This window comes from Monomorium pharaonis, chromosome 6, assembly GCF_013373865.1.
Source record: "Monomorium pharaonis isolate MP-MQ-018 chromosome 6, ASM1337386v2, whole genome shotgun sequence".
Taxonomy (NCBI): domain Eukaryota; kingdom Metazoa; phylum Arthropoda; class Insecta; order Hymenoptera; family Formicidae; genus Monomorium; species Monomorium pharaonis.
Window position 1 is genome coordinate 10,957,692 of NC_050472.1, and position 17,750 is coordinate 10,975,441.

The following is a 17,750-nucleotide window of genomic DNA, read 5'->3' on the forward strand; positions in this document are numbered from 1 at the left end:
GGCCGTATCGCCTCCCCGCAAGGCATAAGGAAGAGGTGAATACACAGATAAAACAAATGCTGCATGATGGCATTATCAAAGCCAGCACGAGCCAATGGAATGCGCCACTGCTAGTGGTACCCAAAAAGGCCGACTCGTCTGGAAAACCGAAGCTCCGAATCGTGATCGACTTCCGAAAACTAAATGATCTAACAATTGGCGATTCTTTTCCCCTACCCAATATTGAGGAAATATTAGATCAGCTGGGAAACGCCAAATATTTTTCGACGCTAGACTTAGCGTCAGGGTATCATCAGATACCGATGGCTGAGCCAGATAAACAAAAGACAGCGTTCTCGACACCATACGGACATTATGAATATAATCGGATGCCCTTTGGATTAAAAAATGCGCCAGCCACATTCCAGAGGCTGATGAACTCGGTACTCATGGGAATTCAAGGACTCAGATGCCTAGTATATCTCGATGACATAGTGATATACGGATCGAGTTTAAGCGACCATAATAAACGCCTAACAGAAGTATTGCAACGCCTACGAGAAGCGAACTTAAAATTGCAACCGGACAAGTGCGAATTCCTGCGCAAGGAAGTAAATTACCTAGGACACGTAATTTCCGAAAATGGAATATCGCCCGACCCGGCAAAATTGCAAGCTATAGAAGATTTTCCGGAGCCCAAAAAGGTCAAAGATATCCAATCATTTATAGGCCTGGCCGGATATTACAGAAAATTTATTAGCAATTTTTCCAAGATCGCTAAACCATTAACAAAACTAACAAAAAAGACGGAAACATTCGCGTGGACTGCCGAACAGCAAATAGCTTTCAACACATTAAAAGAAAAATTAACTACGGCGCCCGTACTTCAATACCCAGATTTTACAAAAGAATTCAACGTGACTACCGACGCCTCAGATTATGCAATAGGAGCCGTACTGTCACAGGGACCGATAGGAAAAGACCGTCCCATTGCTTACGCGAGCAGAATATTAAACCGCGCCGAGCAAAACTACAGCACGACAGAGAAAGAATTACTTGCAATAGTATGGGCTGTAAAACACTTTCGGCCTTATGTCTATGGGACAAAATTCAAAATCGTAACTGACCACAAACCCCTTATATGGTTATTTAACGTAAATGACCCCGGATCAAGATTGATCCGATGGCGATTAAAACTGGAGGAATATGACTATGAAATTATTCATAAGGCCGGTCGAGCGAACGCGAACGCCGACGCGCTAAGTCGCAACGTGAAGCAGGAAGCTCACGTTACCAAAGCAGCTGATAAAATCCTCACACTAGACGAAGACGGCGAATACGCACGTGCATCTACAGAAGATGAAAAGGAAGAAGACAACGTATGCGAACCAGCATACACAGAAGAAAAGAAAAAACAAATTCTATACGAATATCATGATGCACCTACGGGAGGGCACCAAGGAATTGAGAGGACAATAAAAAGAATACGATTGACACATAATTGGCCCGGATTAACGGCCGATGTAGAGCGATACATTAAAAAATGTGAGCTTTGTCAGAAAAATAAACTTTCTCGGAGAATAAAAGCCCCTCTTGTCGTCACGGACACGCCTAGCCGACCTTTCGAAAAATGTGCACTGGATATAGTGGGACCACTAACAATAACGAAAAATGAAAATCGGTACCTACTGACATTCCAAGACCATCTTACAAAATTTAGTAAAGCAATACCTATACCGAACCAGGAAGCAAATACCGTGAGCAAAGAATTTGTCACGAAGATCGTCCTGGAATACGGAACGCCAGAATACGTACTGACAGACCAAGGCACTAACTTCCTGAGCGAAATTTTCAAGAATACGTGCAAGCTACTAAAGATAAATAAAATTCAGACTACCGCATACCATCCCGAAAGCAATGGTATCCTCGAGCGATCACATCGGACCTTAGCAGAATACCTGCGACATTATATAAATAAGGACCAAACCGATTGGGACGAATGGATCCCGTACGCGATGCACACGTATAATACAACGCCTCATACGGCGACAGAGTATACACCGTTTGAATTAATCTACGGTCGACAGGCAGAACTGCCGACGGCCCTGACAAAACCGCCTAAACCTACCTACAACTACGACGATTACGCGCAGGAATTACGGGAAAGGTTAAGAGCCACTAATCGTGTCGCACGCGAAAATATAAAAGACGAAAAGGCCAAGGCCAAGACGCAGTACGATAAAAAGACAAAAGAAATAAGATTTAAAGTCGGCGAAAAAGTATTACTTTATGACGAAACGCTCCGACGCGGAAGATCGAAAAAACTCGACGCGCAATGGACCGGACCGTATACGGTAACCGAAAAACATTCTAACATAAATTATACAATAAAGCGGGGGAGGACAACGACGCGCGTACACGTAAACCGTCTGAAACCGTTTATTGAGGCCTAACTCGCGGTCAAAAGAGAGGATAAAAAACATGCTCACATGCACGCACATACACAATAAAAAGAAAAAAGAGAAATATAATAAATAAAAAAGAATTAGACTCACCAAAACGAAGACCGCCAACCAGGAACATAATCCATAACAGCAAAAGAGGATACACTATACACTAAAACTAAACTAAACACTAAAACTAAACTACACACTACAAACTACTATACTACAAAGTATCTATGCACGGATTAGTCAACCGCGTCCATGTCTGGATCCTCCGGCGGAAGATCCAGATGAGGCAAGTCCCCCTCGCGCAAATATTGATCCACGGCAAACTCGAACTCCAGATCGAGGTCACCACCGAATTCTTCACTATAATCATTAGTTAAAAAACGAGCAAGCAAAGGGGCGGGCATCAAAATTTCCCCAAGCTCGTCGGTCGGAAAACACTCGGAGAACACCTCGCCCTCCGCACCGGCGGGAACAAACATTTCGGACTCCCGAGAAAGGTCCATGAATAAATCTAAACCTCCATAAGGAGCACTATCAGGGTTTGATAAATGTTCAAACCCACTAACGAGCAATGGCTCAGCGGCACCTGTACACTCCTCATCAACGGACGAAAAACTTTCGTCCAAAAGAGCCACAGTGTCAAGATCACTGAAATCGTCGAAACTGTTCTCACTCTCCTCAGCACTCTCTTCACTGGAAGACGCGAAGAAAAACTCACGACGAGACATGATTATAAAAAACAAGCAAACGCACGAACAGATAGCCGACAAGAGACTAAAGGACCGGATCGTCCAGAGAAGAAAAGACACACGAAAAAAGGTGTAAATAGATAACAGGATGCAACGCTAAGCATACGATAAAAAATGAGGAATCAACGAGATACACAGGCAACGGAAACGAAAATATGACACATTTCGAAGTGCGAAATGATAAACGATACAAATTGGAGAATTCTTTTCCGCTCCCATCTGAACTTGAGAATCCTTTTCCGCTCCCACGGTCCCACAACGATCACATATAAAAATACTTTTGTAGCAAGTAAAAATAATATATACAAAAAAAAAAAAAAAAATTTTTTTTTTTTTTTTAAATAAAACAAAATAATTACAGATTTATAATCTGGGTGACGCTAAGTTCCGCAGAAGACCCGGACATGAAGGCACCGTATGAAATAGAAAAATTTACGCACCATCCAGGGATATATTTTGAAAAGCTAGGAGGATTACATCAGGTTGAATCCTTCTGGAAAGTGGTCATCAAGATAGACGTGACGACACTATCAAAACGACTCGCACAGGTAGAAAAATACGTACGCAAAACGGATAATCTATGCAAAATGATAGCAGTCATAGGGAAAGAAACATGCGAAAATTTACACAGCGTTATTGCAAAAGGGTGTGAAAGAACTAATAAATTAATAGAACGCATAAACTCAACATACAATACAAGAATACACAAAAGAGGATTAATCGACGGGATAGGATCAGTCGCAAAATCATTGTTTGGTACGATGGACGCAAACGATGAAAAATTAATTAACGAACAACTAACGGTATTACACGACTCACAGGAATTAAACAAACACGCAATAAAAAACCAAATAAAAATAATGCAAGCCACTATCGCTCACATTGATAACAGTGAAAGAACTATCCGACAAAACGAAAATACTCTCGCGGACGCGACAGACAAACTAAGAACAAAATTATTAGAAGACGAACGCCAAAGTAACTTACACGAAAATTTTATAATAATTAACGCGGTACTGTCTGATCTAACACGCGACGCGGAAGACGTACTAGAATATTTAACGTTTTTAAAAGAAGGAATTCTGCATCCTCGGTTAACACCTATATCAATAATAATAGAATCACTTAAAGACGCTAGCTCGCAATTGCCCGAAGGACTCTACTTCCCATTCAGAATAAAAAAGAATGAATGGTCGACAATAGAGAAATTTGCGACAGTAGGCGCATACTGCGATCAAATAAATATATATACTATTTTACGATTCCCTCTAATTTCGATGCCAAAATACGAAATACTAAGTGTAATTCCGCTACCTATCCCAAGTCAGAACAACATTTTTTCGTTCGTAGAAATTAACAATCCCCTGATTGCAATAGACACAGAACAGCGTACTTACATAACCCTCGCAAAGAACGACCTGCGGAAATGCATAGAGATAAATACCGAATACCTATGCACGGAAAATCACCCCGTATATCGAATAAACCCAGACTCTATCTGCGAGATAAAAATGTATCTAGAAACGAAAGATCATTATAAAAATTGTAACATAAAAAATGCGACGTCGAACCACAGTCTTTGGATAGCGTTAAGTAATTCACACTCGTGGCTATACTCGTCACCACGAAAGCAAGTAATTACTCTACATTGTAAAGACCATGGAAAAATAAAGGAAACAATTGAAAAAGTAGGTAAAATTACATTAAAAAATAACTGTAAGTTAGTGACAGAAAATACAATTATAAGATCACCCAAGATGTCACATGAGACAAGAGTAGAATCATATCTCCCTCAGTATAATATTTCACTACTACAGAAGCCTGGTTTAGAAAACGATACAGGTCTCAAAGAAATAAAATTAAAAAATATTATACCAAATCCGACGGAATTAAAAAATTCCAAGGATAAATTAGAGGAGATAGACAACGAACTAGATAAAAATTCAAGTTCGATTTTTCAGTCGCCACACTTTATTTTTCCAATGGCGACAAGCGGAACAACAATTGTAATAATAATAATAGCCGTAGTAATAGGATTTATTATAATAAAAAAGAAAAAACGGAATAACAATAAGCGGGTGACATTAGATATAGATACAGAATATACGATACCGAGATCTATCCTAAAACGAAGCAACAGCACACGTTTCTAACACAAAAAACATATATATATATATGTATATATATGTAATAGTAATTAACAACTATATGTAATAGTAATTATTATATATATCATATACAATTTGATCCATTATTTCCTGCGGGAAAAAACGTGGCATTAGTTTGCACAGCTCTACGTCTCGGATTAACAAAATCAGACCACACGATATATCGCGTTACACCGGAACCAAAGAATCAAAAAACTTATTTCTGCAAATTTCGCTCACACACCGGATGTGCATAGCTGAATTGACTATGACCATATATGGCCCGATTTAGGGAATTACACCCCACCACTTCCATTCCTACGAGATTATAAAAACTGACGACCCAATCGAGCCCCAAAGACTCGATACTGTCGTTACGATAAACAAAGTTCAAGCTCAAGAACAACAGCAGCAGCCAGGCGGAACCAGCCCCGCAAATTACCCCGGTGACATAGAGTTTACAACACACACACCAACTCCAAGGACAGGATGAAAATTCCTGTGGAATTTGAACTCAGCCAGCCCATCGATGGAGTGCGCCCATTGGACCACCCAGAAAGATACGAAAGACTTCTACGAAGCATCTGCCTCCAACCAACAGAGAGATGTCTAGTGGAAACAGAGTTTCCTTGGAGAAGATGGTGCCGAAGCTGTTATCGCCAACGATACCGGCTTTATTGCACCATACGAGATCCATCGGCACACGGATACCGGACGCAACTCTCACCTGACGAACATTGGGAAACGATCACCGAGTGTTTCAAATGCGGAAAAGTGTTAATGAACGTGTGCCCTGCCAGAAACTGCCGGAAGTGCATCGAGATATTCCTCGACGAAGAAGAGGCCGTAAACGAGACCCTGGACATGAACATGTTCAGTTTTGAAAGATTTTAAAACCTGTGTGTACGCGAATCTGAGAACGAGCAATACCAGCTACGAATGGTATGTAATTATTAGTATAAAACAATAAAGAAATAGCGATTAGTATATAGTGTTTCACTAAGGAAAAGCGATAAGATAGCGTAAACTATTAGTTGCGAAAACTCAGCCCCTCGTTTTCTTTTCAATAAGGGGGAGGGATGTTGTGAGTGCGCGACACTCACACAAACTCTACTTGTAATAACGAGAAGGGTGTCAAGTGACACCTCGCGCGACGACACCGTCCGGCCTTGCTACCGGGCATCGCACCGGCCTTCACACCGGACATCACACCGAGCTACATATCCGGTTACTCATTTGGCCACCCGAAATCTCCTGATTTCCGGTGGAATGCGCCTAGCTAGCAATTGCTGGCTAAGCTAGTGCACGGGCCAAAGGCCCGTGACCGCGAGTGACACCCCTTGGTAACAAGCCGAAAGGCTGAGTATATAAAGACCGCGGAAAGAGAACGAGTGGGCTCATAATCAATAATAATAGCGACGAGTATATGTCGCTCGTCGAAACTACAAACTAGACGAAGTAACTCATCTTTCGGGTTCGCTAACGAAAACTGTACAGGAAGAGTAAATATATATCTCTTGTTATTAACTCTCGGCGTTATCTCTTGGAAACCTGATCCCGAGGAGTCATCGGCAGCGGTCCCGCACTGTATCCCGAGACCAGGGATACAACAGTTTTATCAAAAAATTTATGTGCATTGCAGTTATATTTTTAACATATGTATGTGTTGCTTATTTTATTACAAAGTGAAAGAGTGCATTGTTATACACTCCTTGCATTACATTATTAACCCTTTGTTGAGACTAATACAAGTTCTAATACTAATGAATGCAACTAATCTGATACATTAACTAGCCAAATCTTGATATTTCATGTTTAAAAAGAAATTAGTATGAAAGCGTAAGATATTGTATGAATCAATGTTCTTGGGTTGAGGCTTTCTAAATTAGATTATATAAATACTACTGTGAACAAGTGCTGTTTGCATGGTTATTACGACATTGAAATAATCTCTAAATATTAAAAATTTCAATGTTCAGCTTGGGAAAATTCATGAAGAAAATTTTATTGAATCTATGTCTATTCAATGTGCTATTTTGCCCGGTTATGCATTTTACTTACGAGTTGTCCAGGATATACATATTTACAATTAAGTAAAATGGTTTAATTAATTGGACTAAGTTAAATTTTTAAATTATTATTATTTTTGTAAATTGTGTTATTTTATATTGTTTGTTGTGTTTAAAATTTTTTCTAATGTATGCTTGTTACATTAAATATATGATTAAAATTATGTAAATAAATAAAATTCCTAACAAATCACATGTCACTGTAAAATGATATAGTGTCATGGAAATCGTCATTTCTTAGTTAATTATTTGTGTATACTTACTAATATGTTATATTTAAAAAAATGTGTTTATGTATATGTATATGTTAGATAGTTAATTTATTCAGTTAAGGCGATGCTGAACAGGTCTATTTTACCAATTAAGCGTAATAATTTTTATTACACGGTTTTCTTCTTATTGATTGCACAGAATTAAAAATCCTTTTCCAGAATTAAAGTATAGACAATAACGCACTCCGGTTGCTACAATTTCATATGAAAAACGCGAAAAATTAAAAAATTACAGTTTTGTTATCGACTCCTGCAGTCGACTCGTGAAAACATTTGCTGCGTATAAAAGTTTTAGACTTTGTACGTATAAGACATGTAGACACCGGAATCGGCATTAGAAGAAAGAACAAGACAGTGCTTTTAGAAACGAGTTAAGAGCTCTAGTATAAGAGAAAACCGTATAATAAAATTTCCTTGTATGCGTGCGGAAGCGGTGTAAAGAGTGAGACAAAGCTACTAGTTTAGTTGTTGGATATCACGGTAGGCGGTGTTGTAATCAAATGTGCAGTGAAGCGCATCGCTGGATCGTAGGATAACTTATTTTAGGCTTTCTAATTTTTTTTTGTTTTTCATATAAAATGTTGCAAGCGGACTGCGTTATTGTCTATACTTTCATTCTGGAAAAGGATTTTTAATTTTGTGTAGTCAATAAAAAGATTTTTGAAAATTAGGTCACACTATTACTCTAGGACTTTCTGGTACGATACTCTTTCTTACACTAAAGTTTCTAATACATTTCTGAAGGTACTTTTCTGAAAGTATTATTCTTGTTATTCCGATGGTGCTTATTATTTTATATGTATAAAGTATAAACGTATAAAGTTTCAATTTATTTGCAACAAATGTTACGAGTCAACCGCAGAAGTCGATAACAATTATAATTTTCTAATTTTTTTTCGTATTTCATAGAAAATTGTTGCCTGTGTATTTTGCTATTGTTTAATTTTGTTATTGTCTATTGTTTAATTATGGAAAAGGATTTATATTTCTGTGTAGTCAGTAAAAAGATTTTTGCAAGGAATCTATATACTGAAATAATTAATAAGTCAATGAAATAAATTATGGCCTATACGGTCTACATCAGATCTTGGTGATGATTATAATTTGTCTATTAAATTAAATTAAATTTCTTGGCTTTATTTTAAAAACTGAAAATTAATTTATTTCAAAAAATAATATCCTATGCCTCGGTGGTCAAATTGGCTAGACGCTCGCACGGAATGATGGGAGATTCGAGTTTGAACCCTGGCTGAGGTATTATTTTTTGTAATAAATTTAGTTTTTCTGGAAAAAGAGAAGGGGGGATTTTAAGATGCTCCCGAGCATCAATATTTGACTTAGTAGCTGCGTTTTCTGATGAAACCTATTAGCGCGCGAATTAAAATAAAGTCAAGAAATTTAATTTAATTTAATAGACAAATTATAATTATCGCTAAATTTGATGTAGATTGTATTGACCATAATTTACTTCATTGACTTATTGAATATAGTAACGGTTGTAAAAAATTTATTTGTATGAAACAATTAAATAAATAATTATAAATTTGGGATATTGTACATTAAATATAAAAATATCAAAATGTAATGTATTTATTTTATAAGTCACTATAAAATATACTGTAGTATAATTATAATTATGTAATTATGTAATAATTATTATACATAGAGTACATAAAAATGACAGAAAAATAGAGTACATGAATATATTTTTCTGACAGAGTAGAGTACATTTTATCAAATTATAAAAAACAAAACAATCTTATGCGCTAAACTTTCACGCTATACTTTCTCTATAGAAATTTCTATAATTTAATAAAATGTATTCTACTCTGTCAGAAAAGTAGACTGTACTACATGATATACATTATTTTTTTCTGGACTAATTTTATGAAATACATACATTTGTCACAGATGGGTTCAGTAACATAACTGAACCCATCTGTAACAAATGTTTTTATTTCATAAAACTAGTCCAAAAAAAATTATCTTATTACGGTTTGTACGGTGCATATTGTGCGTATGTTGCGGGTTGTGTGGGTTGTGTGTATGGTGTCGGTTGTGTGGGTTGTGTGTATGGTGTCGGCGGTACAGGTACAGATTGTGTAGGTTGTGCATATGGTGCGTATGGTGCTGGTTGTGTAGGTTGTGTGAGTTGTGTGTATGATACATATGGTGCTGGCGGTACGGATTGTCCGGGTACAGGTTGTGCGTATGGTACGGGTTGTGTAGGTTGTGTGGGTTGTGTGTATGATACATATGATACTGGCGGTGCGGATTGTCCGGGTTGTGCGTATGGTTGTGCGGCCGGTGCTTGTTTCCACGTTTCTTTTTTGCGAGCCCACAAGATTTTATCTTTGTTTTTTTTCTTTACGTACTGCCTATGAACTTGTTGCTTTATATGCTGTAAAAAAAATTTATTTATTTAAAAACATAAAGAAATTTATTAATGTAACTTAAATTTTAATAATTTTTACTTATTTTATTAAAAATATAATAGTAATAATAAAATATGTAATTTTATAATGTTACATTAATTACACAGGCACACAAAAAAAAGTGGTTGGTCCGGCGGACTAGACTAATCAATCCTTATGTATTTCGACCCGCTGAATCCGAATCTGAAGTCAGAATTGCAAAGTTAGCTCGCATTTTCTAACCTCAAAAAAAAATTTTTTTTTAATGTTGGTCCGGCGGACCAGACTAGTCTATTCTTATGTATTTCGACCCGCTGAATCCGAATCCAATGTCAGAATTGCAAAGTTAGCTCGCATTTCCTAACCTCAAAACAAAATTTTTTTTTTAATGTTGGTCCGGCGAACCAGACTAGTCTATCCTTATGTATTTTGGCCCGCTGAATCCAAATCCAAAGTCAGAATTGCTGAAATGACTCATTTTTTCTTAACCTCAAAAAAAAATTTTTTTTTAACGTTAGTCCGGCATTATGCTACGCCAATGTTTCGAGTTTAACGAAACCTATATATATATATCAGCATCCGACGAAACAAACGATGAAGTCATGGATACAAGTATTACTTCTGAACTCAATCGAATAGAGATTGATGGAAGTTCGGAAGAATCTGAGATTGAAACTGAGAGCGAGACTAAAAATTTAAGTAAATCAACTGATGGTGATGACTATGTTCCGTATAATATATCAAAAAAAACCAGGAAAAATAACACAAGAGAAGGTGAACGATCTTGTTCGAGATTTGGGTTTGCCCAAAGATGGAGCAGAGTTTTTGGCGTCCTGGTTGAAACACAATGTTAAGGAGGCGAAAAATGTGAAAACCTCCTATTATCGTGACAGAGAAAGAGAATATCGGCAATATTTCTTTGCAGATGAGGAACATTCATTAGTCTATTGTCACGATGTTATCGGATTAATGAACAAACTGAAACCTGGATGTTACAAGTCTGATGAGTGGAGACTATTTATCGATTCTTCTAAGAGAAGCTTGAAAGCAGTGTTGCTGCACAATACTAATGTATATGCCTCCATTCCTGTAGCGCACTCGGTAGTGATAAAAGAAGAGTACACAAACTTGAAAACAGTTCTTGAAAAAATTAAATACACAGAACATAGGTGGCAAATTTGTGGGGATCTAAAAATTCTCACCATATTATTGGGTCAACAATCAGGTTACACAAAAAATCCATGCTTTCTATGTGAATGGGATAGTAGAGATCGAACAAACCATTACATTAGAAAAGAATGGCCGACAAGAACGTCTCTGCAACCTGGGTCTAAAAATATCATAAATGAACCGTTAGTTGAGCCTTCAAAAGTTCTTCTTCCACCTCTTCATATCAAATTAGGACTCATGAAACAATGGGTGAAAGCTCTGAATAAAAATGGTGAATGCTACCAGTATTTACAAGAAAAATTTCCCAACATCTCTGATGCAAAATTGCGAGAAGGAATTTTTGATGGACCTCAAATACGTAAAATGTTGAGAGACGACAATTTTGTTACCAAAATGAATGAAGATGAGAGAGCAGCATGGCTGAGTTTCAAAGGTGTCACAGAAAATTTTTTAGGAAACCACAAAAGTCAAGATTACAGACAAAAGGTGGCGGAAATGATGGAGAACTATAAAAAACTAGGTTGCCTAATGAATCTTAAGTTGCATTTCTTAGATTCTCATATCGACTACTTCCCAGAAAATCTAGGTGATTATAGTGAAGAACAGGGAGAAAGATTTCATCAGGACATCAAGGAGATGGAGTTTCGATATCAAGGCAAATGGGATGTGAATATGATGGCTGATTTCTGCTGGACGCTCAAACGTGATGTCTCTGTGAAAGGGAAGAAACGTAAGAGAAAGCCATTGCACAGAACCTTCCAGAATAAAAGAGTTAGATATAATAGAAAAAGGGAGTGAATTTTCTACGCTATTTATTCACAGAAGCTCAAACTTGTCATACGTATGGAATTTTCCCCGGATAATGTGGTTACGCAAGCCTGCACGCTCCGGATTATACATTTGTGACCTAAACTGGTTTTATAAGATGTTTTTTTGAGGTTAGGAAAAAATGAGCCAATTTAGCAATTCTGACCTTGAATTTGGATTCAGCGGGTCAAAATACATAAAAATAGATTAGTCTGGTCTGTCGGACCAACGTTAAAAAAAAAATTTTTTTTGAGGTTAGGAAAAAATGAGCCAATTTAGCAATTCTGACCTTGAATTTGGATTCAGCGGGTCAAAATACATAAAAATAGATTAGTCTGGTCCGCCGGACTAACGTTAAAAAAAAATTTTTTTTTTGAGGTTAGGAAAAAATGAGTCATTTCAGCAATTCTGACCTTGGATTTGGATTCAGCGGGTCAAAATACATAAGGATAGACTAGTCTGGTTTGCCGGACCAACATTTAAAAAAAATTTTTTTTTGAGGTTAGAAAATGCGAGATAACTTTGCAATTCTGACTTCAGATTCGGATTCAGCGGGTCGAAATACATAAGGATTGACTAGTCTAGTCCGTCGGACCAACCACTTTTTTTTTTGTGTGCCTGTGTTAGCTAATTACTATTTTCCCGGCTCCTCCTCTTCCTCCCCTACTCTTCCCAACGTACCTTCTCTCACTACCACCCCTCTCGCAATTATTCTCTGCTTCTTAACCACCTTACTCACTCACTCTTTCATACGCTACACACACACCTGTCACTCTCTACGACACCGGAAACGGAAGTCCTAAATGTATTATCAATACATTAACATTAATAAGAAATAAATACAGATTACACACAATCTATATAAACCTTTTATTAAAATATCAAACTAATGCTATTTTCTATTTTTTAAGTTATATTTATTTTTAATATACGGCACAATTCTGATTATAACTATAATAAAAGTATATTACTTACGCGGTTCGTCCCAATCTGCCATTGGGTCTGGGTGTGACGAGATATCATTACTTTTGGTGCCGGCATCATCGCCGTCGCTGCTGGCGGCATCATCGCTGTCGCTGCTGCCGGCATCATCGCCGTCGCTTCTGGCGGCATTATCGCCGTCGCCGCTGCCGGCATCGCCGTCGTCGTTGCTGCCGACATCATCACCGTCGCTGCTGCCGGCATCATCGTCGTCACTGGTGCCGGCATCATCGCCGTCGCTGTTGGCGGCATCATCGTCGTCGCCGCTGCCGACATCGCCGTCGTCACTGCCGGCATCATCGCCGTCGCTGCCGGCATCGCCGTCGTCACTGCCGGCATCATCGCCGTCGCTGCCGCCGGCGTCGTCATCACTGGTGCCGGCATCATCGCCGTCGCTGCTGGCGGCATCATCGTCGTCGCCGCTGCCGGCACCGCCGTCGCCACTGCTGGCATCATTGCCGTCGCTGCTGGCGGCATCATCGTCGTCGCCGCTGGCGGCATCATCGTCGTCGCCGCTGCCGGCATCGCCGTTGCCACTGCCGGCATCGCCGTCGCCACTGCCGGCATCGCCGTCGCCACTGCCGGCATCATTGCCGTCGCTGCTGACGGCATCATCGTCGTCGCCGCTGGCGGCATCATCGTCGTCGCCGCTGCCGGCATCGCCGTCGCCACTGCCGGCATCGCCGTCGCCACTGCCGGCATCGCCGTCGCCACCGCCGGCGTTATCGTCACTGGTGCCGGCATCATCGCCGTCGCTGCTGCCGGCGTCGTCTCCGTCGCTCGCGGCAACGATGCCGATGTCGTCTTTGTCATTGCCGGCGTCGTCTTCGCCCTTGCCGACGTCGTCTTCGCCCTTGCCGGCGTCATCTTCGTCGTTGCCGGCGTCGTCTTCGTCGTTGCCGGCGTCGTCTTCGGTATCTTACACGTATTGCACGATTTACGCGTGCTGTTTAAACTTTGTTCGCTTCTCGCTGTAACAAAAATATTAATTAATATAAAATAGACAACTAACTTTATTCTATTATCATAAATGCCTATGATTTTTACTTACGCCTGTTTGTTGTGGCACGCTTATCCATTATGGTTGTGGTCACGCCATCGTCACGTCCCCGCACTCGACCAAGCCGCGTGGAAATTGCGAGAAACTGCGTGGAACGGTGGAAGTGGAAACACGTGCGAGAACTCTCGGAACACTTCGGGGGGGCTCGGGGCACCTCGCTCCACCGTGTTCGTGCCTCGGGTCTCGGCCGAGTCGGCCCGGCTCGACTGCTCTCGCCGCGTCTATCTCTACTCGATAATTAGAAGGAGATAGACATCCGTCTCTTTTTCTCCAAAGCTGCCAAGAAAGTGCGTTCAGCGGCCGGTCCGTTGACGCTTGACGAAAGATGCCTATGCTCCCCCTTCTCCCGCTCGACCCCGTTCATCTTAATCGTCGCGATCGCCAAGCAGATTAATTGATTGATATTATTGATTATATTATTTATTATTATTTATGATTTTATTTTTTAGAGAGAGAGAGTAATAATGTTATTTATTGTCTTATTTAAATTATAATAAATTAATTATAATAAAATTACTTATGATAAAAATGTAAATTTAATAATAATAAAAATTTGTAATTAATTATTTACTACACAAATAAAAATAAAAAGAGCTGACGAGTTAGCAAAAGATCTTCATATCCAAATTCTTTATTTCATAGTTATAGACGTTTCGTTATTCGATCATCCTTGACATATAGTTTTCTACAGATGTACGGTAAACATCAAATAAATACGCTAACATGTCAAATAAAAGAAAAATTAAAATCTTATTGGTGGTAACCGTAACATTAATTATTAAATCTTGATTACATTGCAACTTTTTAAAAAATAGTCTGTAATTATAAATACATACATTAATTCGTAAAATATGTAAAATTAATGTAATGTAATCATGTCATTCTTAAAATTAAGTACAAAATAAATTAAATAAGAGAAATATAAAAGTAGTTTGCAATTTAACAAAATAAGAAAATATTAAAAATACATATATAATAACAAGACTCGTCTTCGACAAACTCATATCCGATATTTTCTTTGTTAAATAGCGAATTATTTTTATATTTCTCTTGTTTAATTTATTTTGTAATTAATTTCAAGAATATGAACACGTTATATTAATTTTATACATTTCATAAATTTGTGTGTGCATTTATTATTAATCACCGTTGATATTTAAAAAAATAGAATAAATCAGATGTTGCAATTGCGATGAGATTTTAACTTTTTTTTTTTTTCAACACGTTGGCGTATTTATTTGACATTTATCGTATATCTGTAGAAAACTATACATCAAGGACGATCAAATAACGAAACGTCTATTAACTATGGAATAAAAAATTTGGATTGAAGATCTTTTGCTAACTCGTCAGCTCTTTTTATTTTTATTTGTGTAGTAAATAATTAATTACAAATTTTTATTATTATTAAATTTACATTTTTATCATAAGTAATTTTATTATAATTAATTTATTATAATTTAAATAAGACAATAAATATCATTAATACTCTAAAAAATAAAATCATAAATAATAATAAATAATATGATCAATAATATCAATGAATCTGTCTGTCTATCGTTTTCTATGTATCGTCTTTCTATTCTTTCTTTCTATTCCTCTTTCTATTTCTCTTTTTCTTTTATTTGTCTTTTTTCTATCTATTCTTTATACCTGTCCTGTCTTACCCACATTCTTTAGAAATGTAAAAATGTGTTTTCTTTAACATTATTACAATGTTAAAGAGGAAATTTTTACATTTTGCATTGACGGAAGAAACTACCACCTTCTTGCGGTTTCTGCTGAGCAACAATATGTACATAATCCATTCATAAAAATAAAATATGTTAGAACTGTTATTACAAAAATAATTTTTTTTGCTTTAATTTTACTATATTTGTTATTAGCAGGTTAAAAAAGTATATGTAAAATAATAATTTTTACGAAATAAACATTTAATTTAATTTTTAATATTTTACTTTTCTTATATTAACAACAAGTAATTGTTTATAATTAATAACGGAATTTATTTGAGAAAAGCGTAGGTATATGTTGGCCAAGAGTGGATTAATTTATCATTTACGCTCCTTGTGTAATTGAGGTTTCTTAAATTACTTTTGTTATTATTGTATTTCATATTTTATTTATATATCATTGTATATAATTATAAATATTTTATTTTATGTATTCTATACATTTTTTTATTTTACAAAAATATTTATTATATTTAATTATTCAATCCGAGAGAAAAGAGATATGTGTGAGCGGCGAGATAGAAACAAACACGCCGGCCTAGCATGAATCTCGTACACAGCCGGGCCGGCTGACCCGGCGTCGCTGGGGGGGGGGGGGGGGGAAGCGGAGGAAGCGCTGTAGCTGCTATAAGTTGCGGCAAAATTAGTGGAATGTCTATAGACGAAAAACATCGATTTTTTTCGGAATAATTCCCTGTGTTGGACTTTCGTCTTTTAGGCACGGAGAATAAACACACGGATTGATTTATGGAAATAATAAACTCTTTATTCTAATCGAGAGAGAGAGAGAGAGAGAGAGAGAGAGAGAGAGAGAGAGAGAGAGAGAGAGAGAGAGAGAGAGAGAGAGAGAACTCAGCCTCTATTGGACCCGATATATGACGATACACCGATTAAAATCTTTAATTGTTTATTATACTGTATCTTAATTAGCATACATGATATCTTAATTAGCATACATGACTGTATCTTAATTAGCATGCATTCTATGATACGGTATTCGTATTGCGCATGAATAGCAATTAAAGCAGTATAGTGTTCATGTACTCATTATATTTGTGGTGAATTCCGACCTTCAAGTTTCGATCATTTTCAAAAATTTTGTATTTTTATATATGTTTTATAATGTGTGTTCCGCAAATGAAATCAATTAGTTATAATGTATACATGTAAAGTGACCTATATTATCATCGCAACATGAACATTTTGTAATCATTTTTCATATTCTTTTTGTATGAGCTACAAAAATATAACAAGATTTATTTCTATTTTGCGGTTTGATATTTGTCACAATTATTAAAGAATGCTAATGAAACTGATTATGCTTATGATACACATAATAAAGAATTTAATATACACAGTTTTGTGATAAAATTATGTACATAATATGTCTTAATTAACTGTGTCTTGTAGACATTTCATATTAAACATTAAATTGGAGAAAGAAAGTTTATGTATGGTGGAAATTTAGTGGAAAAATGTAACAAAAAAAATTAACATTAAAAACATATTCAAGAAATAAAATTAATTTCTACCTGTGCATACATATGCCGTATCAAAAAATGAATGTAAATTAAGCTACAGTATAAACAATAAACATTTTTTTATTAATGACGTAATATATATACGTATATATATAAAATATTAAATATATGCGTGATAACTAAATGGCATATATAAACTTCTAGCATGAATTTTAAAAGCGTATCGGTCTCTTAAAATAATCACAGTAAGAGTGAGTGAGATGAAAGTAACAGCAAGCAAGGAAGACTCGAGCCGATTCTCGGTCCTCGAGCCTATTGCATGTTGTTATTCTCATTTCGCTCTCTCTCTTATTGGTCTCTCTCTCTCTCTTATTGGTCTCTCTCTCTCTCACTTCTACTTACGTCGCCCAGTATACTCCTCGACCGCAGCTCTCG

General features: G+C 37.2%; 3 protein-coding genes across 3 annotated transcripts; 2 read left to right on the top strand and 1 right to left on the bottom strand.

The window, feature by feature from the left end:
- The first annotated feature begins 3,552 nt into the window (after positions 1-3,552).
- Positions 3,553-6,817, top strand: LOC118646042. The gene has a single exon (XM_036288307.1). It carries the CDS (start codon positions 3,586-3,588, stop codon positions 5,332-5,334), a length of 1,749 nt encoding a protein of 582 aa, XP_036144200.1. The 5' UTR covers positions 3,553-3,585; the 3' UTR covers positions 5,335-6,817.
- A 2,842-nt stretch (positions 6,818-9,659) lies between these two features.
- On the bottom strand, positions 9,660-10,687 carry LOC118646351 (DNA translocase FtsK-like). The gene is made up of 2 exons (XM_036289044.1): positions 10,673-10,687; positions 9,660-10,070 (listed from the first exon to the last, which is right to left on the bottom strand). The coding sequence occupies exons 1-2, from the start codon at positions 10,685-10,687 to the stop codon at positions 9,660-9,662; spliced, it is 426 nt and encodes a 141-aa protein (XP_036144937.1).
- A 113-nt stretch (positions 10,688-10,800) lies between these two features.
- Positions 10,801-14,018, top strand: LOC118646352 (proline-rich protein 36-like). The gene is made up of 3 exons (XM_036289045.1): positions 10,801-11,201; positions 11,349-11,524; positions 13,024-14,018. Exons 1-3 carry the CDS (start codon positions 10,801-10,803, stop codon positions 14,016-14,018), a joined length of 1,572 nt encoding a protein of 523 aa, XP_036144938.1.
- Positions 14,019-17,750: the final 3,732 nt, after the last annotated feature.

Bases quoted from the DNA above. Each gene is read 5' to 3' on its own strand.
- LOC118646042 (XM_036288307.1), top strand. From the start codon at position 3,586: ATGAAGGCACCGTATGAAATAGAAAAATTTACGCACCATCCAGGGATA.
- LOC118646352 (XM_036289045.1), top strand. From the start codon at position 10,801: ATGACTATGTTCCGTATAATATATCAAAAAAAACCAGGAAAAATAACA. The intron at 11,202-11,348 runs GTACACAAACTT...TGAATGGGATAG, and splicing joins TCGGTAGTGATAAAAGAAGA to TAGAGATCGAACAAACCATT. The intron at 11,525-13,023 runs GTGAATGCTACC...CTATAATAAAAG, and splicing joins GAAAGCTCTGAATAAAAATG to TATATTACTTACGCGGTTCG.